General features: G+C 42.3%; 1 protein-coding gene across 2 annotated transcripts in view; it reads right to left on the bottom strand.

Annotated features, from left to right (window-relative positions):
• E2F5 (E2F transcription factor 5) overlaps nucleotides 1–19,680 on the bottom strand; it is a 29,097-nt gene extending 9,417 nt beyond the window's left edge. For both annotated transcript variants that reach the window (XM_055303474.1, XM_055303475.1), the window contains exon 1: nucleotides 19,456–19,680. In XM_055303474.1, coding sequence (XP_055159449.1) covers nucleotides 19,456–19,680 — 225 coding nt within the window. The remainder of the gene's footprint in view (nucleotides 1–19,455) is intronic.
• Between the last annotated feature and the right edge of the window lie 8,318 nt (nucleotides 19,681–27,998).

Below are 27,998 nucleotides of genomic sequence, written 5' to 3'. Positions count from 1 at the left end.
CTCTGAAACATGGCAAATACCAAAGAAATTATTCCATTTAAAAGCCAGCAGATGTTAGAGTGAGGAAAAAATATATATGAAATATGAAAGGTCATGACACGAAGCCCGCAAAAATAAAAGAACACAGTAAGAATACTTCATGTCATCTTATGGACTAATCCCAAGGAGCTACTAATTGTCTACCCGTGTCACTTCCTATTTTATTTCTCTGTTCATAAACAGTCTCATCTAAAAATAGCCTTGTTTTTTGCAACTTTGGAAAACTACATCTCAGCAACCTGTTAAATAATTAAGTCTAGATACTTGGCGGGGGTGGGGAGGGGGAATTCTATATTATACATACATTTGTAGAACCTTGAAATGTACTATCTACATTTTTTAAATTCACAGTGAAAATGGAGGAGTGAATCATGCCATCCCAACACAAAGCATAAAATCAACAAGAAATCAGAATCTATGGCGCAAAATCATGGTCCCGGCAGATACAATATGAAAGCTTGGTAGTTTGACTCAACAAAAGTTGGGTCAAGAAGAATATTTCATGCTATCTAATGATACGAATAAAATGCAGGAATATCATACTGTTTCTCTAACTGGTTCCCACTCATACTTGGGAGCTTCATTCTGCCTAATGGAATAGACAAAACCTTAAAAAAGAGGTTATCCTACAGCTCTTTTTCAGGGTGAGTTAGACAATAACCTATCTTGAATGTGGAGTCACATAATAAGAGTCATGGTAGTAATGAAAAACACATTTATGTCCTTACTGGCAAAGCTCAGCAGGTTACCCAAATTAATGAACAGAATTTAGCTTCATATAATGGGTTACCACTCTCCCAAGGCATTACTACTTTCTCAATTCTTTAAAAACGTAGGCCACACACACGCATACAAAATCCAGGACCTTCTTTCTACAGGAGCAGGTGTGACCAACTTCACAGGCGTTTAATGTCGATTCTATCAGTCCCTTTATTGTGCTACCAAAAGGCCAAGCTACCACTGTCTGATTAATCATTCTGGTCTTCGGGATGCCTGGGGGGTTCAGAGGTTGAGCATCTGCCTTTGGTCAAGGCATGATCCTGGGGTCCTGGGATCGATTCCCATATCAGGCTCCCTGCAAAGAGCCTGCTTCTCCCTCTGCCAGTGTCTCTGCCTCTCTCTCTCTCTCTCTCATGAATAAATAAATAAAATCTTAAAAAAAAAATCATTCAGGTCTTCAGGAAGGGGACTCATGCTTCAATCAGTGGCCCGAGAGAATAAATAACATGTGGCAGAAAGAATGAAGAACCAGAAACCGAGGCTCTGAGCCCCAAATTCTGACTAATTTGATCCCATCTCTTCTAGGAAACCAGAAAATCGAAAGTAGGACTAGACATGGTCTCATTGATCTCCTCTTCCCTTGCACTTAATCATTTCCTTCCAGTTTTATCGACCTTCACAAAGTTCCTTGAGTTTAAGGCTGTGTCCCTAAAGAGCAATAATCTCCTGCAAAGTCAAACTGTAAAAATCTGAAGTTGAGGATTCATCTCTCACTTTCCTCTGAAAAGGCCCTCTTGAGAAGTAACCCAGGGCACTTCAAGCCAGCTCTACATTATCCGTGTACTCACGCAAAAAAGCCTTCACACCCATAGCAACGGCTCACCGGTTGGGGTATTAGGACATGTTTGTATGAACCAGACTGCAAGAGCTATCCAAGGTCACCAGGCACAGAGCCATCAGAGCTCACTTTTAGCTCCAAATTTTTTAAAGTCTATAATCTATCTAGTTTATTATTAATTCATTATTGACTAACAATTACAAATTTTTGTCCTTTATTTCCCAAACTAAAAACTTTTCTACTTAAGCATATAAACATATGAACGACCAGCACATACAGAATATATCACTTAAAAAGGATCTCCAGGAAGCTTTTATCTCAGCAGCCCCGTCATTCTTTCGACATTAGGTTCTGGAGTTAGGCACACAAAGATCCAGTCACAGCAACTGGTGACTTCCTATCTTCAGTGGTCTCAAACGCATTAGGCCTCATTTTCTTCTTTGTAAAACGTAACCTAATCTGAATTGTGAAGATTAAACTAGATAATAGCACAACGTCTGCTGCATAATGAATACTTCAATGCTGGAAAGTAACAGCCTCATCATCAAAACACAGGTTGAAGCAGGGGATCGTGGATGAGATTTAGAGTTTGTGTGTATACGGACCTATCACATTTTATGTAGTGTTTGGAAAAAGTTGTGTGAATTATTAAAGTTTTAGGAAGTAATTCAAGACATCATACTCAATAGAATCATACAATGAAATCACCACCACCACCACCTTCATTCATTTCCACCTATGATGTGCCAGGCTCGTCCCGTGTCTTAAGGATAGAGTAGTAACAGAACAAAAGTCCCTGCCCTCAGAAAGGGGAAAGGAGTTAACAATATGCAAATAATTACATTAGGAGGAATGCATGTAGCGGCTATATTTAACAGAATTTTAGAATTTTAGAGCTCCCTGAGTAAGGTGGCATTTGAATTGAAAGAAGACAGGGCCCCTTGAGAACCTGTGACAGGAAGCAGAAAGTGCAAAGGCTCTGAAGTGGGAATATGCTTACTTCCCTCAAGGAAAGACAGGCAAGCCATTATGGCCAGAACAGTGAGGGAGAGGGAGAACAATGAGAGAAAAGGGGAAAAAAGGAAAGGAGCAGAGGGAGGGAGAGTAGGAAAGTGAGAGACAGATAAAGATGATAACACTGGATATCAAGGGGCTGGATCACTGGGGTCTTGCAAGCCACTGTGAAGACTTCAGGTCTTATTCCCAGTGAAATGGAAAGCCACTGGAAGGCTTTAAAGCACATGCTGATTTGATGCCATGCTTTAAAAGGTTCTTTCCTGCTGCTCTGGGTAGGGAAAAAAAGAGGCTAGTGAGAAGGCAATGACAATAATCCATTCGAGAGATGGTAGTGGCTTGGGTGAAGTGGTAGCTCTGGAGGTTGTGAGAAATGGGGAGGTTCAGGATAGATTTTGAAGCTATAGCAAGCAGCAGATCCAGAGAGCAGTCAAGGGTCATTCCCACAGTTTTTGACATGAGCCACTGGAGATGAGGAAGACTGTAGAAGAACAGGTTTGAGGCACTAGAAATCAGGAACTTGGCTTTGGATAATTTGACCTCCAAGGGGAGATGTTCAGAAGACCACCAGAGACGAGAGTGTGTGGTTAGCAGAGAAGTCCAAGCTAGAGATACAACTTCAGGGATCCCTGGGTGGCGCAGCGGTTTGGCGCCTGCCTTTGGCTCAGGGCGCGATCCTGGAGACCCGGGATCGAGTCCCACGTCGGGCTCCCGGTGCATGGAGCCTGCTTCTCCCTCTGCCTGTGTCTCTGCCTCTCTCTCTCTCTCTCTGTGTGTGTGACTATCATAAATAAATAAATAAATAAATAAATAAATAAATAAATAAATAAATAAAATTTAAACAACTTCAGTAATCATTAGTATATGGACATTTTAGGTCCCAGGATAGAACCTACTGGATTCACCTAAGGAGGTGACCATAGAAAAAGATGTCCAAGGGCTGACCTCAGGGTGCTCCAGTGTTTAAGATCTGGGAAGCGAGAGGGATCCCTGGGTGGCTCAGGGATTTAGCTCCTCCCTTGGGCCCAGGGCGTGATCCTGGAGTCCTGTGTGGATCGAGTCCCACATCAGGCTCCCTTGCATGGAGCCTGCTTCTCCCTCTGCCTGTGTCTCTGCCTCTCTCTCTGTGTATCTCTCATGAATAAATAAATGAAATCTTAAAAAAAAAAAAAAAAAAAGATCTGGGAAGCGAGGAGCAACCTGCCACTGAAGAAAGAGAAATACAGAGTGGGGTCTTGGATGCCAAGGGAAGAGTGTAAGAGTGACCAGGTCAAGTACCGTGTCAGGGTGAGTCAGATGAGCAGTGAGACCTGATCACAGATTTGACTTTGGCAAGGTCACTGGTGACCTTGGTCAGAGCTTTCTTGGCAGAGTAATGGAGTCAAAGCCTTAATGGAGAGATTCCAACAAAGAGTGGAGGGAAAGTGGCCACAGACAACTCTTCCGAAGAGTTCTGAGGCAAAGAGGAACAGAAGAATGGGGCAGTAGGTGTCAGGAGTTGTGGGGTCCCTCCAGGAAGTTTTTTCCCCTTCCTTTCTCTTCTCCTTTAAAGATGGGAGCTAATTCAGCACGTAAGTTACGCTGATAAGAACTGTCCAGTGACGGGGGAAGAGGGATAATTAACCATGCAGGAGAGACAAGGGCCAGCTGTAGGTGGGCAAGGGGGAATGTGAATCAGATGAGCTGAAGATTAGCCTATAAATATAATAACAAGCATTTTAATAACTGCAGTCCAGCCGAGTGGCCGGTGCAGATAGAGGTTGGATAGTGGGCAAGGTAGGGGGACAGGCTAGACATTTCCTTCTGGTTGCTTTCTATTTTCTCCTAAGTGGAGGCTGGTGGGAGGGGAGTGTGGATGGGAGAGGATGCTTCATGGTTTAGAAGAAAGAAGAAAGATGAAATATTCCTCTAGGAGAGTAAGAGAGTAAGCAGCGTAGAAGAAATGCTGGACCCAGTACTAGTCCTCTTGAAGTGGTTGTGAATTTAAACTGAGACCCATGAGCATCAGTGTGCACTCTTCCCCAGGCCTGAGGGTCAACCTGGGTACTGACGAGGGGCAGGCAGACAGCAAAATGGGTACATCCTCATCCCATGTTGCCACAGAGCTATTGAATAGACGCACATGTGCATGTATCGAATTTACTTTTAAAAATTACATTTGCTATTATAGATTTGACCTAGAAGACATAAAGGAAGCCTCTATTTGTACCAAACCAACTCAACTTGAGGGCAGGGTAGGGGGGGCGGGGAAGGAGGGGAATAAACCACCCTCTGAAAGAAATACATCTCCCCTCCAAATATTAAATCCTTTCCTACAAATACTGCGAACAAGGTGGCTTCTATATGTGGGACAAACTTCAAGCTTGTGATGCTTTGTAGAGGTGGGCAGGATAAATCAGGAGAATCGAGAGAGGTCGCACGTAAGGGCTAAAAGGGCCTTAAGAATTTCCTGGCCCCACTCCCTCACTTTAACTAAGACCCAATGTTAACTCTGGAGGAGGGAGAGAGATTATGTGGTAGATTTATTTGAGTTAGGATTAGTTGCAGCTCATTTGTTCAACAATGTTCTTCTGATGGAGCCTGATGTATTGCATTCAAAAGCACTAATATGCAAACAATAACTATGGGAAACATCCCGTCTTTCAGGTTCTGCATCTGCAAATCAGGTACTTTACTCTCTTCCAGGCCGTCACTGTCGATCCATGTGTATTCAATGTTTTAGCTACCGTGCGTGCTTCGGAAACTAACACTTCAGTAAGTGGGGCCGGAATCCGAAAGTAAAAAATGTGCCATGGAAGCACTCCCTAAAATCAATTAGTTATATACACATGTGCACAGGAGGGAATAGGATGCTGAGAATAAGGTGAAGAGAATCCAACTGACGCATGCAGAGTGCCCAGAAAATATTTCTTAAAATTTCAAAAAACTGAGTGAACTCACTTTCGACAGCACCACATGGTATTTTCTGTTGCTCCGCCTTACAATAAAGTTTGGACTGATTATTAGCTAATTTCGAATACTGTTAAAGGGAATTACCATGTCAAATGTCTGATTTCAAATCACAGTTAAGAACCCTTTATAAGCCAGTAATGGGATAACTGTAATAGGATCTTCCAAAGATGCTGATTTAATGCTCACACTCTTTGGTAAAATAGGTACCATTCTCCTGATTTTATAGGATAGAGACTCATCAAGCTAATTGATAATCAAATGCCATTTGAAATTAATAATAAATTCATGAAATAAATTCGTGGCAAAACCTTTTCAAATGGGCTCTAGGGTTTCAAGATTTTAAAGAAGTGTGGTGTGCCGCCAAAATTCCCACGCTAAGAACATTGCACTGAATAAGCAGTTTAAGCACCGCTGGTACTTGTAACAAAAGAATTATACATACCTAAGGCTGTGGGTAACACCTGGTGTTAGAGAGTGAGGTATAAAAAATGGAAACAGTCCCGTACTGTGGAGATAAAGTGTTGTAAGGGGTTGAAAAAAAAGAGATTACTTAAGACGGAGGCAGGAAGGAAAGTTGCTGGGAAGCGGTTGCCATGGGCTTTCAATGGGTCTGCAGGAGACATTATATCAATAAGGAAATTAAATACCAAAAATATAAAGAACTTATTTTCCGGATGCAAAGGCGCTCCCTCAAGAAGCAGCGCTAAGTACACAGTATTTTAATTCCTACTCAGTGTCCTGCCCCAAAGGAATTCCTCCTAAAGCAATCCACAGAGCTTTTGCTACCCCTGTCATCCGTAAATACGACACTGTTATATATGTACCAATATTTTTGAAATGCACATGCTTTAAATCTGTTCTAAGTTTTCTTTTTAAATTATATTTTTATTGCAGTATAGCTGACATACAATAACTTACTAGTTTCCAGTGTACGACCTAGTGATTCAACATTCATATACATTGTGATCACCGTGCTAAACCTAGCTGCCACCTGTCACCACACGAAGTTGTTACATATTCTTATAATTATATTCCCGAAGTATGTATAACTATATTCCCTATGTTATACTTCGGATTCCTGTCTTATTATAACCTTTTAACAAGCTCTGCATAAGCTTTTATAAAGAAACTTGTTTTACTATTTTACCCAAATCACCAGAGATTACCCAAAAGAAAAAGATATTTGGTCAACTATCTATTTAAGTAGGAAAAGCCTGCTGAAACTCTGGTACCTGTGGATTGCAAACTCTGGATTGCTTGTCTAAGTCTTCGACTGCTTTGGAAATTCTCTTCGTAGAAGTACTTTTTAAAACGAGCAAAATTAAGTGTGCGTCTGCTATTTTACCTCTTGGATTTACCTCTGCACATTTTAGATCATCCTACTGGTGGCAGGCACAGAAGTGAGAGGCACGGGTTCTGGGATAGGCCTGACTTTCTAACTTTATGATCCTGGGTAAGTGACTTAGCCCCACTGTGCCTCAATTTCCTGATCTGTATGCCTGTTAAGATGTTGTTACTGTGAGGACTAAAGGAGCGTATGTGAAACACTTAGAAGAGTGCCTGGCACATGGTAGGCATGACGGTTGTGTTAGCTATTATTACTATTATTGATCCAATTTCTCCCCTAGAGTAATAAGAAAATTTTGTTCTTAGAAAGGTCTATCATGGGGATCCCTGGGTGGCGCAGTGGTTTAGCGCCTGCCTTTGGCCCAGGGTGCGATCCTGGAGACCCGGGATCGAATCCCACATCGGGCTCTCGGTGCATGGAGCCTGCTTCTCCCTCTGCCTATGTCTCTGTCTCTGTCTCTCTCTCTCTCTCTGTGTGATGACTATCATAAATAAATAAAAATTAAAAAAATGTTTAAAAAAAAAAAAAGAAAGGTCTATCATGGAACAAAATGGAACACCCTTACCTCTCTCACTAACTCACTAACTTTAACTCTTTGGAAGGCAGTCAAGTGCAATGAAGTAGGAAAAAAGGATTCTGAAGAGCAAAAAATAGATATAAAATGGTGTATTTCACTACTGAAAACATTCACTCCATGTGGATTCTACTTAGTCCTTCTTTTATAGGATTCCTAACAGTTGGGCTTATTTAATTTCATTGTCCACGGGAGAACTGGAAATGCCATCTGGGACAGTAGGGAGGCACCTCAGAGCAGTCAAGGGATGAGAGAGAAACTACAGAAAAGACAAAAACTCACAAAGCAGACAAAGCTGAGGCCACTGGACAAAATGACAATCCAACATAGAAAAGCCTTGAGGCGGGGGTGCCTGGGTGGCTCAGTCGGTTAAGCATTTGCCTCCGGCTCGGGTTGTGATCCTGGGGAACTGGGATCCAGCCCTATGTTGGGGTCCTCAGCAGTCTGCTTCTTCTCCCTCTCTTCCTCTGTGTGCTCTCTCTCTCTCTCTCTCTCTCAAACAAATCTAAAAAAAAAATTAATCTAAAAAAAATCTTAGTGACTTATAACAACAAATACTTTTTAAAAAAAAAAAGAAAAAGAAAAAGAATGTTATTAATTGATACAAATTCTCAGTTAATCAGAAAACTCAGGCAGGGACAAAATCTCATTACCTATAGGATAAACAATGGTTTCAGGATGCTTGAATTTGTCATATTCAAGAAGAATATTTGAGTCAGACGTGGACTTTTAAATAAATCTAAAAAAAACCTCAAGGGATTATAGTGAAGATCAATTCTGACTGAATTACATACAACTTTCGTATTAGCTTTCTTCATGACCGTGACCAACAGCTTATTCTGAAAACTGATTAGAATCCTTCAAACTTACTGAGGCATCTCTATCTTAAACACACACAAACACACACACATACACACACACTCATACACATGTATATACATCAAAATGTCATAAATTGGGATCCCTGGGTGGCGCAGTGGTTTAGAGCCTGCCTTTGGCCCAGGGCACGATCCTGGAGACCCGGCATCGAATCCCACATCGGGCTCCCGGGGCATGGAGCCTGCTTCTCCCTCTGCCTGTGTCTCTGCCTCTCTCTCTCTCTCTCTCTCTCTTTCTGTGACTATCATAAATAAATAAAATTTTTAAAAAAAGTCATAAATTTCCATCACTGGCTACTTCTAAATGTTGACTCTATAGAATAAATAAAAACAAAAAATGATTTGACTATCTCAACAATTAAAACTCAGATAAGCAGGAAGAACACAAATTAAAACATGGACAAGGGCAGCCCAGGTGGCTCAGTGGTTTAGCGACGTCTTCAGCCCAGGGCCTGATCCTGGAGACCGGGGATCGAGTCCCACATCGGGCTCCCTGCATGGAGCCTGCTTCTCCCTCTACCTATGTCTCTGCCTCTCTCTCTCTGTGTCTCTCATGAATAAATAAATAAAATCTTTAAAAAATAAAAATAATAAATAATAAAAAATAAATGGACAAAAAATGAAATCACACCAAGAAAATTGTTAACATTCTTGAAAAAGTTTTCAGACTTTTAAGGAGTTATGCAAGGAATAATCAAATGAATGCAAACTAGAACAAGGAAAAAATATATCTACACAAAGACTTGTACCCTGTCATAACAGCCCCAGGTTGGAAGTAGCAGGCGAACGGATAGGCGAAGTGCAGTGTAGCCATAAAATGAGACAAAGGAATGACTACTGCTACATGCAACAATGCAGGTGAATCCTCCAAACGCCATGCTGAGTGAGAGAGAAGCTAAACACTGAGTACACACTCAGTTCACCGACATGAAAAGACCTACAAAGACCATTTTAATCCAAAAGAACAGCAGAGAGGTTGGTTACTTAGGGCTGAAGGTGAGGCTGAGGAGCGACTGGAAGGAGGCCCAAGAACTGCAACCACTGGCGGTGATGGTGAGGATTTCCATCTGGCAGTGGTGGTTACAGATATAAGCATTTGTCAAGACCACTGAACCACTGCACGTAGAACATGACCACTTTGGTGTACGTACAGAAAGGGACGCCAAGGTGGCTCAGTGGTCCCAGGATCAAGTCCTGCATCGGGCTCCCTGCGTGGAGACTGCTTCTCCCTCTGCCTGTGTCTCTGCCTCTCTCTCTCTCTCTCTCTCTCTCTCTCTCTCTCTCTCTCTGTCTCTCTCATGAATAAATACATTAATTTTTTAAAAAGTCAACAGAAATATTATTTATCACCATTCGAATTCGCCAAATATGAAAACACCCGAATACGCAATATCTATCCTTCCTTTTCTACCTATTGCCTAACAAACACTGGTTCTGGTTCAACACTTACTTGTACCGAGCACCGTTTTCATGCTTTCAACTCACTTTTAGCAGCTCCTATGCTAACTACATGAGGTAGATATTACTGTTTGCACTTCTGCAAGAGGAAGTGAGCCTTGGGAACTTGCTCAAGTCCACAGAACATGGTAAAATCAGGATACAGACCCAGGGTGTGTGTTTAACCACTAGGCTAGGCTACTCTGATGTGCTAAGGTGGCTAGTCATGACTGCATGCTGCTAGTGGAGGGTAAAGTAGTAGCTTTTTGTAAAGCGATTAGGCAATGTTCATCAAAGGCCTTAAAAAAGTTTATTATCCTTTGACCTGGTAATTCTTTAGTGCAGATTGTGAGAAGTAGAAATAATTCAAAATGCCTAAATGCCAAAAATGTTTTCTGGACCTCTGTTGCTAAACCCAACAGATACCACAAAGTCTGGAATCCTCTGCAACTCAAGAACCAATTGGTGGGGCGGGGGTGATTATTCCACCTACTACAGCATCCAAATTTGAAAATATTTAAACTGAGACCAGAGCATTTAGGGAAATGGCCACATGACTGTGTATTTGTGTAGCAATGTGCTCCAGGCAGAGGAAAAGCCTGTGCAACAGCCTGAAGGCAGAGAGGAGAGCGCATGTGAGCCTGCTACAACAGTGAGCATGCTAGGACCAGGAGCATGCTAGGACCGTGGGCCTACTAGGACAGCGGGCCTGCTAGGACAGCGAACCTGCTAGGACAGTGGGCCTGGACCTTGTCAGAGGAGGCAAGGTCTAGTGGGTGTTTGGATGCTTTTCTAGGTAAAGGAGCAACAGGGTCTTAAAAAGTACAATTTTTACACAGAGCAATGCCATCAGACTTGCCCAGCTTAGCTCCCAGCTGTTCCCTGCCTTGATGACTCTCACGTCAGGGATCTCCAAGGCTCAGGAGGGGCTTCCATACCCGCCCATAAGAGCATAAGAAGTATGCAACTGCCCGCTTCCCGGACTTTCCGCTCCAACTGTAAGCTGCAATCTACTAAAGGAAGGGACTGAGGCAAGCAGTGGTTAAACTCCTTATTTGTTGAGCGAGATGGGAAAAAAACTAGAAACAACTGCTACACCTATCTATAAGAAAGGTTAATTCGGACTGATGTGATGGATGTCACTTGTGAGGCCATCCCAAATTATGTTTATAACTTGGAAAGATAAAAGTTTGATCTCAGCTATAAAAAGGTGTAACAAATTGAAGCAATACTGCAAATTGAAGATAGTGGTTCTCTTTGGGTGATGGCATACTGGGTAATTTTTATTCCAGATGCTATTAATCTATTTCCTAGCTTTCTATTTGTAGGTCACCTCCGTACTCATACTTTAAAAAAGTGAATCAGAGGAACACCTGGGTGGCTCAGCGGTTGAGCATCTGCCTTTGGCCCAGGGCATGATCCAGGGATGCTGGATCAAGTCCCACATCAGGCTCCCTGCATGGAGCCTGCTTCTCCCTCTGCTTGGGTCTCTGCCTCTCTCTCTCTCTCTCTCTCTGTCTCTCATGAATAAGTAAGTAAAATCTTAAAAAAAAAAAGTGAATTCGAAAAAAAAAAATCCTTTCACAAATATATTGAGTTTAATATCGAGAGAATAATTGGGAAAATTCAGTTTTAACTGGCAAAATCTAAAAAACAATGTATTAATAAAAATATTTATTAAAGAAACAGTATTCTATTAAAGAAACACATTTCATACACCCAAATATACATGATCCATACCAACAGGCAACCCTATTCAAACATTTCATTGCTAAAAAAGTACTTGACTTTTGTAATTCATCCTTGGGAGGTGATATTATTCTTAAAAACACCCATTTATACCATTTAGTACTATTGATATTAAAGTAAACTTTCTCTGAAAATTATTACTTTCATTCCTAACTTCTTTTCTCGTTCTTTTTGCCTGATACATATCATATAAACTTTTTGGGCCTTTTGTTGGAGAGTTTCTTGTAAACAACAGATGCCTGAATTCTTTTTCATCTAAACAGCTTTATTAAAGAGGCGCCTGGTTAGTTCCGTCAGTTAAGTGTCTGACTCTGATTTTGGCTCAGGTCATGGTGTCAGGGTCATGAGATCAAGCCCTGCGTCAAGCTCTGAGCTGGGCACGGGGCCTGCTTGGGATTCTCTCCCTCTCCCTCTGCCCCTCCCCCCCACCCACTGGCACTCTCTAAATAAATAAATACATAATAAAATAAAACAAACAACTATTAAAAAGAAAAAGGATCTGAATACATTCACATATAGAAACAGGTTTCAAATATTACTCATTTGATTTTGTGTCTTATACTTTCATGATGTTACTTTTTGTTCTTTTCACGGACTTGTTAAGCTGTTTTATCCGCCCCCCCCCCCAAATGAGATAGCAGTTTAAAGCAGGTCTTATCTGTTAACAGCTACCTTTACTTACATGCTTAGCACTGTGGTTCAGAGCACCTGGACTTACATAGCACTTACTGTGGATATTGTCTTAGGTAATCTCTGCACCTGATGTGGGGCTGGAACTCACAACCCTGAGATCAAGAGTCACATGCTCCACTGACAGAGCCAGCCAGACACCCCTAAAACTTTTCCTTTTTAAAAAATAAGCTCTATGCCCAATGTGGGGCTTGAATACTGTGGATATTTACTATCACTTAACCTCCTTACACCTCACTTTCCTATCATCAAAGTGGAGATGTCATCTGTCCCTTATACTTTTGTTGTAAGGATGAAATGAGCTCATACAAGTAAAGCGTCTGGCCAATTTTTTATTTTTTAAAAATATTTTATTTATTTATTCATGAGACACAGAGAGAAGCAGAGACACAGGCAGAGGGAGAAGCAGGCCCCATTAGGGAACCTGATGCGGGACCTGATGCCCTGAGCCGAAGGCAGATGCGCTTAACCACTGAGCCACCCAGGTGTCCCTGGCCAATTATTTAGTACTAGCTACCAGTAATAATTTTTATTAGTGTTGTAGAGCCTTAGTCTCCTGAGAATTTTTTTCCATTAAGCTAAGCATCTTGTATTGATGTTTAATAATTAGACACCAGAACAGATATAACCAAATCAGCTTTCTACGTGCATATTTAATAATTTTATTTTTTAGAGCCGTTTTAGGTTCACGGCAAAAGTGAGCAGGAAGTAGAGTTCCCATGTACCCCTGCCACCACACGTGCATAGCCACCCCCACTATCAACATCCCTCACCAGGATGGGACATTGGTTAAAGTCGATGAACCTACCCTGACAGGTTATTATCACTCAAAGTCCATAGCTTCCAGTAGGGTTCATGCTCAGTGTTGCTGTACATTCTATGGGTGTTAATAAATGTGTAATGACATGTGTCCACTATTATAGTGTCAAACACAATAGTTTGCTTCACTGCTCTAGAAATTCTCTGCGCTCTCACTTCTGGCGACCACTGATCTTTTACTGCCTCCATACTTTTGCCTCTTCCAGAACGTTATATAGTCAGAATTATACAGTAGGCAGCCTTTTCTTTCTTTCTTTTTTTTTTTTAAAGATTTTATTTATTTATTCATGGAAGACACAGAGAAAGAGAGAGAGAGAGAGGCAGAGACACAGGCAGAGGGAGAAGCAGGCTCCATGCAGAAAGCCCGATGTGGGACTTGATCCTGGGTCTCCAGGACCATGCCCTGGGCCAAAGGCAGGTGCCAAACTGCTGAGCCACCCAGGGATCCCAGTAGGTAGCCTTTTCATATCAGCTTCTCTCACTTAGTAATATACATTTTTAATTCCTCCATGGCTTGCTGGCTTTTTTTTTTTTTTTAAGCATTCCACTGTCTGAATGTGCCAGTTTATTTATCCCCTCAGCTACCAAAGGACGTCTTGGTTGCTTCCAAGTTTTGGCAACTTTAAGTAAAGTTCCTACACATATTCATGTACAAGTGGACAAGTTTCTAACTCACTGGTGTAAATACCAAGTAGTGTGATTGCTGACATATGGCAAAAATATGTTCAGTTTTTTAGAAACTGCCAGTCTTCCAAGGTGGCTGCTTCATTCTAACATTCCCAGCAGTAATGAATGAGAGTTTCTGTTGCTCCACGTTCTCACCAGCATTCAGTATTGCTAGTGTTTTGTGTTCTTTTGCCATTCGAATAGGTATGTCGTAGTAGCTTGTGTTGCTGGTTTATGTTTCTTTAACTTTGGTAAAATACGCAGGACATAAAATTTACCATCTTAACCATTTTTAAGTGTACAGTTCAGTAGTTTTAAGCACATTCACACGGACGTGCAACCAATGTTGCACGTTGACTCTACAACGCTTCTCATCTAGCAAATTCTATATCCGTAGTATTAGTTTAGTATTAGTAGCTGCCGTAACAAAAGACCACAGACTGGGTGGCTTAAACCAGCAGAAATTTATTTTCTTACAGTTTTGGAGGCTGAAATTCCAAGATCGAGGTGTTGGCAAGTTTGGTTTCTTGTGAAGCCTCTCTCCTTGACTTGCAGATGGTCACCCTTTCCTTGTGTCCTCACACGGGCTTTTCTCTGGGGGCATGCATCCTGGCGTGCATCTGTGTGTCTAAATTCCCCTTCTTCCCTCTAAGGACACCAGTCTGATCGGATTAGTGCCTATCCCAATGACTTCATTTTATCTTCATCATCTCTTTAAAGGCCCTATCTCCAAATATAGTCACATTCTGAGGTACCCATGGATTTTGAGAGGACACAGTCCAGTCCATTACGTGTTGACCCATTAAACAACTCCCCACTCTCCCCTTTCCCAGAGTCCCTGGCTATTACTCTTCTATTTTGTCTCTGTGAACTTGCGCACTCTAGTTACTTCATGTAAGTAGAATTGCTATTTTTTGTAAGCAGCATAACGTCTTCGAGGTTCATCTATGTTGTAGCCTGTGTGAAAATTTCCTTTCTTTTTAAGGCTGAATAATCTTCCATTGTATATCCATATCACATTTTATTTATTCATCTGTCGATAGAAACTTGTAATGCTTCTTTCTACCGTTTGGTTATTGTGAATAATGCTGCTATGAACATCGGATATATAATTCTCTATTTATGACTCTCTTTTCTCTTTGGGTTATACAATCAGAAGTAAAATTGTCCTCAGAATTTTTAAGCACGTACTAAAGTTCTGGCTGTCCGAATCAAATATCTTTCCTTAGGCTAATCCTATCTTTATCTTGTGACACAAATCCTTTGCTTTATGTCACAAACTAAGGCCTTAAAGTATTTATTTATTCAAGGACATGTATTAATTAGCTAATTATAAATGATTAGGAGTCAGGGACCTGTGAGATAAGGAACATCATAACTCCTTTATCAGGGCAGCCCGGGTGGCTCAGCAGTTTAGCACTGCCTTGAGCCCAGGGCCTGATCCTGGAGACCCAGGATCAAGTCCCACGTCGGGCTCCCTGCATGGAGCCTGCTTCTCCCTCTGCCTGTGTCTCTGCCTCTCTCTCTCTCTCTCTGTGTCTCATTAATAAATAAATAAAACCTTAAAAAAAAAAAGTACTTTATCATTTTAACCTAAGTATCATGCAGGCAATTTGTAACATCAACTATCATAATACAATCTTAATCGTGCTTTTTAAAAGTTCAAAGTGGCACCAAAATGACAAATAAATAAAATACAGAAACTCAGAAATTATATTTAATAGGAATTTCCAAAACAATATATAGATAGTTGTGACTATCTTAACAGTTCTTTAAATTCTTACTTCTGGAAAAGTAGAACCATACTGTAATTTGTGAAATAATGTAGAATTTGCTATCAATATCCTCAATTTTAAAAAAGATTTTATTTCTTTTTTCATGAGAGACACAGAGAGAGAGGCAGAGACAGAGGCAGAGGGAGAAGCAGGCTCCACGCAGGGAGCTCAGTGTGGGACTCGATCCCAGGACCCCAGGATCACGCCCTGGGCAGAAGGCAGGAGCTCAACCGCTGAGCCACCCAGGTTCCCAACATATCCTCATTTTTAAAGGAGGAGCTCAGGGCGCCTGCGTGGCTCAGTCGGTTGGGCTTCCAGCTCTCAATTTCAGCTCAGGTCATGAGCGCAGGGTTATGAGATTGAGCCCCAAGTTGGTGTGCTTAGTGTGGAATCTGCTTGGGATTCTCTCTCTCCTTCTCCGTCTGCCCTTTCCCCTGTTGTGCGCTCCTTCTCTCTCTCAAATAAATAAATAGAATCTTTTTAAAAAGAAAGTAGGACCGCAATACTTTGCTCTTCTGTCATGAATAGAGGGATAAAAATAATCACGTGTTTTTCTTTAGAGGAAACATTGCTTGTTCTTACATAAATGAAAAAACTTAAATGAGAGAAGTTTGTTTTTTGTTTTTTGTTTTTTTTTTTTTAAGGAATAGTAAAAGGCAGGATAGCATAAACAATAGAAAAATGGTCTACTTTCAAATCCTACTCTGTCACTTTCTACTGAGTGACACTGGGCAAGTTACTTAATGTACCAGTTTTCTCATCTGTGAAACAGGGATGTTAGGCCCAAATTTCCAAGTTGTTAAGAGCATAAAATTAGTTAATATGTGTAAAAAGTCTGGAACAAACTCTCAACAAATGCTAGTTATTAGCAGCATAAATTGGCAAACCAGATAGTGAGAGGAGTCAGAGATAACGTGTCATCTCACTGGAATCAAAATATATAACTGCACCCCACATCTGTAAATAAGACCATACGGTGTGGGTGCAGGAGCGGGAGGGAGATATTATATAAGTTTCTCAAATCACTTCCAAGGTGTTTCTAATTCCTAACTGTTAAATTATACTCGAACAGCTTTATTAGAATTTATCTGCTTTATTAAGCTATGTCCTCGATTAGGTATATTTTGAAGAAGAAACGCATCACCGAGATATAGCATTATGTTCTTACTTTTCAGTAGTATACGTCAAGGTTCACAATAAGAAACATCATTGGAAAGATTTCCCTGTAACATTTTTACCTACATAAGATTTTACACATAAGGGATCCCTGGGTGGCGCAGCGGTTTGGCGCCTGCCTTTGGCCCAGGGCGCGATCCTGGAGACTCAGGATCGAATCCCACGTCAGGCTCCCGGTGCATGGAGCCTGCTTCTCCCTCTGCCTATGTCTCTGCCTCTCTCTCTCTCTCTCTCTCTCTCTCTCTGTGACAATCATAAATAAATAAAAATTTAAAAAAAAAAGATTTTACACATACATGCAAATAAATGAAAAATATATGTAAATAGATGAAATATGTATATTTTTCATGTATATGTGAAAAACAATGATACTCAAAGTGCTCTTTAGGAAGAAAAAAATCATTAATATAAAGAGACATAATGGTACTGCAGAAAACTCTGAAACTAAGAAAAATTTCAGGATGAATTAAAGTCCACTTCCTACTCACTTTCTCTGTGACTTCTGGAGAGCAACTATATAGCCTTAGATGAAACAGGACGGAGTCAAAGAATTTAAAGGCAAGTGATGCAAAGTTCCATTCTATTCCCAGGTGAGCTGAGAAAGAAGCCCTCAAAGCTAAACCTTGAGTTTTGTTGTATCTGGGAAACCCCAAACTTCCATGATTCCCAGTTCTGAAACCACAATACGTTTACACGGTAAATTCAGGATACAACTCACTGTCTAGATTTTGAATAGCAGTTCGCAAGTCATGTTTTGTGACATCTCTGGCTTTCTGTGATGGCCTCATGACTTCCTTTGAAACTCTTTAAACCGAATCCTTTTTAGTTCTTGACAATCTAAATGCTATATATGCTATAAAGCACTTTCAGGGAGGAAGCAAGGAAAAGGCTGTGGAAAGCACAAGGGATTTCCAGAGTTGGGGGAAGTTCCAGGAATAAAAAAGAAGATAGTAGAAACTATTTCCCAAAATGCAAAATGCACACATTATGCCTCATTCCAATTAGGGTAATTCAATCCAACAATCACTTAATGAACACCTACTGTGCTCAGGGTAAGGAAAGGGCATTCAAAGACAAACCTCACCCCTGGGCTACACTCCAGAGGAGGGCCTGCAGTAGAAACCTTCCCTGCGACCCCAGTGGTCCTCGCCACCTTCAGGGATTACTAGAGAATGCTCTCCTGCTCAAATGCTCTTTCCCTTGCTCTTGGCACAACCTTAATGATGATCTGGGTCACACTTTCAAAGCCAAGTAAGGTGGCCCCACTGGCAACTCCCCCGGGGTGCTGGGACCAATCAATGGTGTAAAATCAGACCTCAGGTATGGGGAAATGCCTAGGAGGGTAGGTCTACTGTGATTAATGACTTGTTAGTAATTTTTATTTGTTTTTAAAGCTTTGGTCTTTACTTAAACTTGGTGCACTGGCTGAATTTTAATTCATGTAATCACATTCTGTTCCTCCGCATTGTGGAATCCTTCCAGTTCCTGCCTGGAAACGGTTAAGTCATTTTGTTTAACCCAACAGCCTCTGATGCACGTTATTGTTTGAAAAACCATAGTAAAAAAGACGCAGGACCCGTTCTCAGGGCACAGGAGAGTTTCCCAAGCGCTTCCACCTCCTGGAATGAAAGTCCTAAACCATCCCCTTCCCGTGTGAGGCACATCTCACTTCTAGAAATCTGCATCAGATACCAAATTAAAGGGGAAAGTATCCAACACCCCCTCCCAGTCATCAAGATGATGAAATGGAGTGCGCAGGGACGTGGGAAAAAAAAAAAATTTTTTTTAGATGGCTATTAGTAGTTCAACCAGGAATGATTATGGAAAGTTCACTTCTTTTTTTCTTTCATTCCCAGAGTGGGGGCAAAATCGTGTTTTGTTTTGTTTTGTTCTGTTTCGAACAACGGGGACACGGGCTCGACTAGAGGAGCCCATCAGGACCATTGATTCCCAACAGCACAACCACCCCCAGGCCGAGCGCCCGGTGCCCACCCCCCCTCCGCCGCCACAGGTGGGCGCCCAGCTGCAAGGCCGCCCCCCAGCCCCCCCGGGGCCTGCGCCCCCGCCCCCGGCCCTGCGGCCCACGCCCCCCGGGGTCCTGCTACCCCCGGGTCCTGCGCCCCCCGCCCCCCGCCCCTCGAGGTTCTCCTCCCCCGCCCCCCGGGTCCCGCTCCGAGCCCCCCGGGTCCTGCGCCCGGAGTCCCCCCGGGTCCCGCTCCGAGCCCCCCGGGTCCTGCGCCCCGAGTCCCCCCGGGTCCCGCTCCCCGCGGCCCCTGGTCCTTCGCCCCCACCGCCCCCCAGGTGCTGCGCCCCCCGCCCCCCGGGTCCTGCGCCCCGAGCCTCCCGGGTCCTGCGACCGCCGAGCCCCCCGAGTCCTGCGCTCCCCGCCCCCCGAGTCCTGCTCCCGAGCCCCCCGGGGTCCTGCGCCCCGAGCCCCCCCCCCCGAGTCCTGCGCTCCCCGCCCCCCGAGTCCTGCTCCCGAGCCCCCTGCGCCCCGCTCCCCCCGGGTCCTGCGCCCCCCGCCCCCCGGGTCCCGCGCCCCCTCCGCCCCCCGGGTCCTGCGCCCCCTCCGCCCCCCGGGTCCCGCGCCCCGCTCCCCCCGGGTCCTGCGCCCCGAGCCACGCGGCGCGCTCCGGGTCCGGGGCCCTTTGTGGAGAGGCGGGCGCGGCGCGTCGCGGGGCCGCATGGGCTGCGCGTCGGTCGGGCCCCCGCGGCCCCCGGCCCTGCCCCCCAGCCCCGCGCCCGCCGCATGGCCGCCGGTCCCCGCCCCCCGCGCTCACCGCTTTGAGATCCAGGACGCCGTCCTTGGCCTCCTGCAGCAGCGACACGAACTTGGTGGTGAGGAGCCCCAGGCTCTTCTCGTGCCTGCTGCTGCCGCCCGCCAGCGGAGGCGGCGGCGGCGGCGGCGGGGGCTGCGCCTGCGGGGGCGGGGGCTGCGGCCGCTGGCCCTGGCCCTGGCCCGGCGTCGCCTGCTGGCCCGAGCCCGCGGGCTCCGCCGCCGCCATCGCGTCCCCGCGCGCCGCCACCTGCCGGGCCGCTGTGCCGAGGCCGCCGCCGCCGCCGCCGCCGCCGCCGGAGCGAGGGTCGCGCGGGTCCCGCCAGCAGGTGCGCGCGGCGCCCACGGGCCTCGCCCCTCCCCGACCCCGGGGAGCGTGGACGGAGCCCGCGACCGAGGGGAGGGGCAGCGCACGCGAGAGAAGGGGCCGCGAGGGGTGGGCACCCGTTTAAATGGCAGGAAGTGACGCCGCCGCCCGCCGTTGCCTGGAAACGCATTTTTCTGCGGGAAGGAGGAGCGAGCAGGGCCACGCGCCCCGGCGCCCAGGGACCGGGTCGCCGCGCCCGGGGGGCCCGCAGGGGCGGCCTCGGCGGCCTCTCCCACCGGAGGAGCCTGTGCCAACAGGGTCTCGGACCAAACGCACGGTGTTCACTGCAGAGATCATCCTTTTGGGGTTGGCACGCAGAGGAGGGCAGGGGAGGGCAGGGGAGCTCCGGGACCCGTCCCCATCCGCAATCATTCTGCAGGCCTCTGTACACAGAGAAACTCCAGGGTGGTGGGACAGGTTAGAGACCCCAGGTCTCCAGGTCTCGGGCAGGTTAGAGACCCTAGGTCTGCAGGCCTGAGACAGGTTAGAGACCCCAGGTCTCCAGGCCTGAGACAGGTTAGAGACCCCAGGTCTCCAGGCCTGAGACAGGTTAAAGACCCCAGATTAGAGACCCCAGGTCTCCGAGACCTGCAGCAGTTTGGGGCATTCCTTTTTTTTTTCCTTTAAAGATTTTATTTACTCCTGAGAGACGGAAAGGGAGAGAGAGAGAGAGAGAGAGGCAGAGACACAGGCAGAGGGAGAAGCAGGCTCCATGCAGGGAGCCCGACGTGGGACTTGATCCCAGGTCTCCAGGATCACACCCTGGGCCGCAAGGGGCACTAAACCGCTGCACCACCAGGGCTGCCCTCAGGTCTAAATTTTAAATGAATTGTTTTCACAACACCTGGAACATAGTAGATGCTCGATAAATGTCTGGTGAATGGAAATTCCATGTCACAAAATTAAGAAAGCTTCATGCCAGATTTTACTTAAAGTAACAGCAAGCTAGCAAAAAACGGGTCCCTAAAATGAAGTGAAATATTCAGGCAGCAGCATTCACAAGTAAAACTAGACAAACCATTTATAATAAATGTATGGTTCCTATTCATAAGCACAGAACTTTATTAATAACCAGATAGTCTTTGTTTTAATGAAAGAACTCTAGAGGCAAAACTTGAAATTAAAAGTCTGAAGTAAAACATGAAAAATTCAGCTTAAAAAAGTCACACAACTTAAGTTATCTGAAAATGGTTTTTCCTGTGTGATTTGGCATTAGCAAAAGCAATGACCAGTTTTGCAAATTCATTTTATTGGTTAATAAAATTAATAAACAGTTGTGTTTCTTTCTTTTTTTGTTAACAGTTGTGTTTCTTAAGGAGGTTTTGGTTTTAATATGAAGAGGGGACGTTCTAAAAAAATAAAAAAAAAGAGGGAACGTTCTGCTATAGATCCTGCGATGGGAATTGATAAAAATAAAATTATTGTTATTTTTAAAAACTTACATTTATGTTGTGCCTTAGCTAAGGTTGCCATAACAAAAATACCATAGTAATTTTCACGGTTCTGGAGGCCAGGAAATCCAAGACCAGGGTGCCAGCACGGTGAGGTTTTAGTGAGAGCTGTCTTCCTGGCTTGCAGACTTTCCCTCTTGTCCCCACAAGACAGAGACAGAAAGAGCTAGGAAGCTCCCCAGTGTCCCTTATAAGGACACTAATCCTATCCTGAGGGCCCTATTCTCATGACCTCCTCTAAAGCTAATACCTTCCAAAGGCTCCCTCCTCAAATACCATCACACTGGGGATTAGGGCTTTAAATATGAATTATGGGGGAGACACAAGTCATTCCATAGTCTGTAGTATTACTTTATAAAAGATATTTTGGTAATTTTGAAAATACCTTTTTTTAATTTCAGTGTTTAAGGGTTTTCTAAAAACCAATTACTATACTGTTGATTTTTTTTAACATTTTATCCATCCATTCATGAGAAACACACACACACACACACACACACACACACACACACACAGGCAGAGACACAGGCAAAGGGAGAACCAGGCTCCATGCAGGTCTCAATCCAGGGACTCCAGGATCAGGCCCTGAGCCAAAGGTGGCACTAAACCACTGAGCCACCCAGGCTGCCCTGTTAAACTGTTGATGATGCTAATAGGTCACCTGAAATTTATTTTGCAGTGTTTTTGTGTTTTTCACATGTTTAGATTAGCTGAGGTTCAACTAGAAAATATTCACAAATCAGCCATACTTTCAATAATTCTTCAAAATCTTATGTCTGGGGCAGCCCAGGTAGCTCAGTGGTTTAGCACCACCTTCAGCCCAGGGCATGATCTTGGAGACAGAGGATCGAGTCCCATGTCAGGTTCCCTGCATGGAGCCTGCTTCTCCCTCTGCCTGCGTCTCTGCCTCTCTCTCTGTGTGTCTCTCATGAATAAATAAAATCTTTAAAAAAAAATCTTATGTCTGTCAGAGAGGCTAAAAATCACTTACACCACTGGTTCCCAAATTTTAATGAGAAAAAATGATCTACGGTATTTGTTAAAAATGCAGATTCTTGGGTCCAAACCTCAAAGATGAAATCAGCATTCGTTACAAGAATTTGACTTCATGATCTGCAATTTTTAGTTTCAGGTAATTCTCATGCATATGGTCATTCTTTGAGAAATACTGAATAGCAACATGAAAAATAATAAAATCCTTTTCCTTAAAAACTGCTAAAGATCAGAGACTCATAATACAAAAGTCTCCTGAATATTGTTGAATCTTTTTTGAATTTTCTGCTAATGAAATTGTTTAGGAAACATGAAGTTAAAAAGTCAAAATACAAATAATCATCTAAAGAAAAGGGGTGCCTGGCTGGCTTAGTCAGTGGAGCATAAATCTCTTGATTTGGGGTTATGAGTTCAAGCTCCACATTGGGTATAGAGATTACTTAAAAATAAAATCTTAAAAAAAAACAAAAAAATAGTACAGTTATGTCATAACATGGTAGTTAAATGAGAAAATCCAACCCAAGTTTTTAAAAAAAATTTTTAAAGATTTTTTTAAAGATTTTTTTAATTTTTAAATAATCTTTACACCCAATGTGAGACTTGAAATCACAACCCTGAGATCAAGGTCACATGCTCTACTAGTTGAGACACCCAGGCGCCCCAATCAAATTTTATTTTCATCACTGATGATGGCATACTGATTTTTAAATGCAGGAACATACTTAATGGTCATGATTGGTTGGAACTTCCACATTTCAGGTCTCCTTTGCGCTAACAAACTTCCATCAGAAGGCTACCTCCAACCGCTTTGTTACTCTCTTGCTTAATCCGTTCTAAGTTATTAAGAACACAATTTGGCTTTTTGTTTGTCTTTTCCAAAACTTGCAACACTCAAACGTCTATCTTCTGCACTTTTTAGGTAAAATAAACAAACAAGCAACACAATACTACCAAAAAACAACAAACTTAGTTAAGAAATGTTTCAAGGATTATTAATCCTCTCATTATGATAAACAATATTATTCTTTGTCCACCAAAAACCTCTATGGTACAACAATATGAACAATAAAGACCTTGTTTTCACAAGTTTGTGCCCTATCAGTAGAAACAGGAAAGGCAAATTACATTTTAACATATATAGAAATATAATTCACATACATTAGAATTTAAATTTGGTATGGTGGCTTGTATTCTACTGTACTGCACTATCAAGGCAGTTTACAGAATGAGCACATATGTAAAAAATATAGGATGACATTAAAAGAAACAGGCACCTGGGTGGCTCAGGCAGGTAAGGGTCTGCCTTCAGCTCAGGTCATCATCTCCAGGTCCTGGGATGGAGGTCCTGGGATTGAGCCCCACATCCCTGCTCAGCGGGGAGCCTTCCTCTCCCTCTCACTCTGCCGCTCCCCCTGCTTATGTGTGCGCTATCAAATAAACAAAATCCTTAAAAAAAAAAGAAAGAAAGAAAGAAGAAAGAAAGAAAGAAAGAAAGAAAGAAAGAAAGAAAGAAAGAAAAGAAAAAGAACAAATAGTTTTCTCTAAAGTTCCTTAAAGAGCAATTCTTGGGATGCCTGGGTGGCGTAGTCAGTTGAACATCCGACCCTTGGTTTCAGCTCAGTTCATGATCTCAGGGTTGTAAGATCGAGCCCCACATCAGGTTCTGTGTGGAGTAGTCGGCTTGGGAGTTTCTCTCCCTCTGCCACTCCACCACACCACCTCCCCCCCGTACTCTCTCTCTCTCTTCTCTCTCAAATAAATAAAGAAATATTTTTTAAAATTCTAATTCTCATCATCATAAAGTTAATGCTTACAATCCAATGTGTGGAGTCTGAATTACAACCATGCATGGTCAAATAGGAGAGCAAGAAATTCAAGTTTGTTCAACAAAATATAATTTGAGTATACACTGCAAGCTTCTATTTAGTTATGCATGAACAGTCCTCCGACTACTCTTCTAGATAAAAGGGGGAGACAAATAGGGTCAAACATTTACTGAAATTGAACATCATTTAGACTCTTCTGAAAAATCAAGTCGCTTAGCAACTCTCTTCATTGGAAACATGATTGATAACACCATTTCTTTGAAATTTTAATAAGGTAAAAATGCTTATCACTATACTACCAAAGCTTAAGATGACAGCTTGTCCAAATAATGAGCCATCACATAAAGCCCTCCTGTTCATAATTCATTGCCTCAATTAAGACACAAACTTACACATAGCACCCTCCAATACAAGCCCTTTGGCAACTAAAACCTTGTGTCAAATGAATGTTGAGAACTTCTGGATTTATCGCCAAGAGGGAGTGATTCTAAGTCAAAAGTGTTGTCTAAAAATAATTTCTCACCAGTAATGATCCCCACATCATTCAATTCCTTGTGCAGTACCAGGAAACCTATTCCCTAGAATGAAAAATAGAGCACTCTAAATAAATAAGTAAATCCTTCAAGATAAAGACAAGAAGTATCCAAGAATTATCTAAGCATAATATATGTACTATACTATTTTGTTCTGTAATTAAACTGCTTTGTTTATAAAATACATATATAATTATAAAACAATAGTTTATTCAGCAAAAATTAAATTCAGACTCATCAGTGGATATCTTCCACCTAATTCATGTTAGCCATAAACATTACCAAATCAAATAATATGTGCTTTTAGAATCTCTGAGAAAAAATGCTTTGTAAGACAGAAAAAATGGAAAAGCCAAAATACTAGCTTTGGGATCTTTCATCAGTCCATAGACCATCCCATAATTTGTTTTTCCAATGTGTGGTGCACATTCTACTCGTATTACACAGAATGATTTTAGATGACATATGGTCAAGTAGTTTTTAACTGTAATACTTGAGTGACTAATATAATGTGAATTGGGAAAATTTTATTTTCCCTCAGTCTCTTTTTCTTTCTTTCTTTCTTTCTTTCTTTCTTTCTTTCTTTCTTTCTTTCTTTCTTTCTTTCTTTCTTTCTTTCTTTCTTCTTTCTTTCTTGTATATGTTTTCAGTGGAGTTCGATTTGCCAACATATAGCATAACACTCAGTGCTCATCCTGTCAAGAGCCCCCGTCAGTGTCTACCACCCAGTCACCCTATCCCCCCTCCCATCTCCCCTTCCACTACCCCTTGTTTATTTGAATTGGGAAAAATTTAAAACAAAGACAACGAGAACATTGAAGTAGTGATTTGACTTATATTGGGATAAAAAGAGGTAATTTTTAAAAATATTTTATTTATTTGACAGAGAGAGCACAAGCGGGGGAGGGGGAGAAGTGAGCTCCCTGTTGAGCAGGGAGCAAGGAGCCCAATTCCTATTGCCTGATAGTGATAAAAATCCTGGAAAGATTTCAAAAATTCTTATGGTATTGAGGCCCTAAATTCTCAAAGTTGTAAAAACAACCATGTCTTTAGGTTTGAATAAGAGGATATTTCAAGAGTTTGATAAAATTTTAAAAAATCCAACTTCATTTATAAAGCACTGCTTAATTAGATCTGTGTGTGTGAGAGAAGACTACAATTTGTACACTTCTTGAAGAAAGAGAAAGCAAAATTGAGTCTAATTACAGTTGTAACTACAAACAGATAACAGATATAACTACCCATAATATAATCTTTTTCCAAAGCCTGATAGGAGTCATGCTGGAAAACTGCACAGCAGCCTCTAGGAAAACAATGTTCAGAAAAGAACATTTTGATGTGATGAGTCTCAGAGAAGACCGCATGGGTTGCTCCTCCTAAAATTCACTTCCAGTAAAACCAAAGAAAGCATACTGAGTATAAAAAGGAGATTTATATATATTATTTATAAATATTACATCTTAACATATATTGTATTTCTATATTATATTTATAAACATTATTTATATTATAATATGCATATATATATATATATATATATATATATATATATATATAATGATTACCATTTCCTGAAAACCTGATCGTATCTTTCAACAAGAGCCCGAGGTAAGGATAAGATCAGGGAAGATTTGTTTCTCTAGCTTTCGTTCTGGCTTTTGTCATAAGTTCTATTGTATAGGTGTTTGTTTTGCTTTGTAGGTGGCTGTGTGCCTGATTCGCCTTTCAGGGAGTGACAGTGGAGAGACTGGGCAAGGGACTCTAGCCAGGACAAGGCATAGCTATCTGACCGGAAGCAATCAGGTCAGACTGTGATATATACCGCAGGATGTGACAATAAATGTTGGAAACACCAGCGTGACAGAGCCATAATAAAGGATACAGTCAGACTCTACTCACTCTGAGCAGCAGTTTCATGTTGCCAAAGAAGTAGAGAAATAAGAGTTAACTGGGCCCACCATCAGTGGTGGTATCAGTAGCCCATAAATGACAAATCAGACGGGATAGCAAGACTTCTAGATGAAAATCTCCCAAATGAACTAAGTAGTCACAACTTTGGTGGTGGACTCCTCAAAATTATGGACTATTAATTGTTGCAGATTTATTTACTGGAATTTGTAATGAGTTCAACCTAAGGACAATCCTGCCTCATCCACTGCATTGATGGTATTTAAATATTAGTGGGGTTTGGTGAAGGAAGGGTGGCAGCTGCTGTTTATTTCCTGGTATCTCAACAAAAAAAGAGAAGATAAACTGCTATCCCTCCAAACACTCAGGGTTTGGCCATGTGAGTGAACATTTTGGGATTTCAGTGGATGACAGCAGGTAAGATATCTTTTCCAATTATCCTCCAGTATATTAAACTGGAACTTCTATGCCTAACATCCCAGCCTTGGAGGGGCTCAGTATTGAAGACCCAGATCTTGGTTTCAGGAATTTGGTGGCTGATATGTACTAACATAAGCTAGAAGACTAGTGAGTTTAAGCCTAGGTACTTTTAAATCACGATTTTGGATCCTTTAGTGGTGGGAGTGGGATTGAATGAAGGTGGTCAAAAGGTACAAACTTAAAGCTATAAGATATTTAAGTTCTGGGGATGTAGTATACACGATGAGTATAGTTAAGAGTTGTATATTGCATATTTCCAAGTTGCTCAGAGTAGATGTTAAAATATCACAAGAAAAAAAACTGTGCTGTGTGGTAATGGATATTATTAAACTTGTGGCAATAACTTCACTATATATATATATATGTCATTATGTTGTATACCTTAAACTTCTACAATGTTACAGGTCAGTTATATCTCCATATAACTGGGGGAAAAAAGATTTTTGGATCCAGGTTAGTGTAGGCAGCCCTTCTTGGGACCCACAACTCAGAAAGCCAAATGATTTTTTAAACCTCTGGAATCTTTAATTCTTACTTATGCCATGCCCCTTCCCTCTGCCCCCAGACACAGCACGGGTCAATACAGAGCCCATTCCTCTAGCGCACCTTTTTCTCTGTGATTTCTAACTGGACTCATTGGTTATTTAGAAGTTACTGTTTAATTTGCAAATATTTATGGACTTCTCACATTTCTTTCAATTTCTAGTATTTTTACTATGTGGGTGTGGCTATGAATTTTTCCTACTTGAAGTTATCTCCTTTGGAGTGTAAATTCATGATTTTCATCAAATTTGGCAAGCTGAGAGCCACTATTTCTTCTTATAGGTTATATATTTTATTTAGAATTTACATATATCACTCTTTTCTCGCTCCTCTCCTTTGGTACTTCGCTATATGATGGTGTACTTAATGCAATCCACATTTGATGTTCTGCTAACTTTTCTTCAGTATTAAAAAAAAGTAAAATTTTTTTTCTTCAGTATTTTTTC

The sequence above is a fragment of the Nyctereutes procyonoides genome, unplaced genomic scaffold (genome assembly GCF_905146905.1).
Source record: "Nyctereutes procyonoides isolate TBG_1078 unplaced genomic scaffold, NYPRO_anot_genome, whole genome shotgun sequence".
Classification (NCBI taxonomy): Eukaryota; Metazoa; Chordata; class Mammalia; order Carnivora; family Canidae; genus Nyctereutes; species Nyctereutes procyonoides.
The sequence above is the reverse complement of the archived record's forward strand: the minus strand, read 5'-3'. Positions and strand labels throughout refer to the sequence as shown.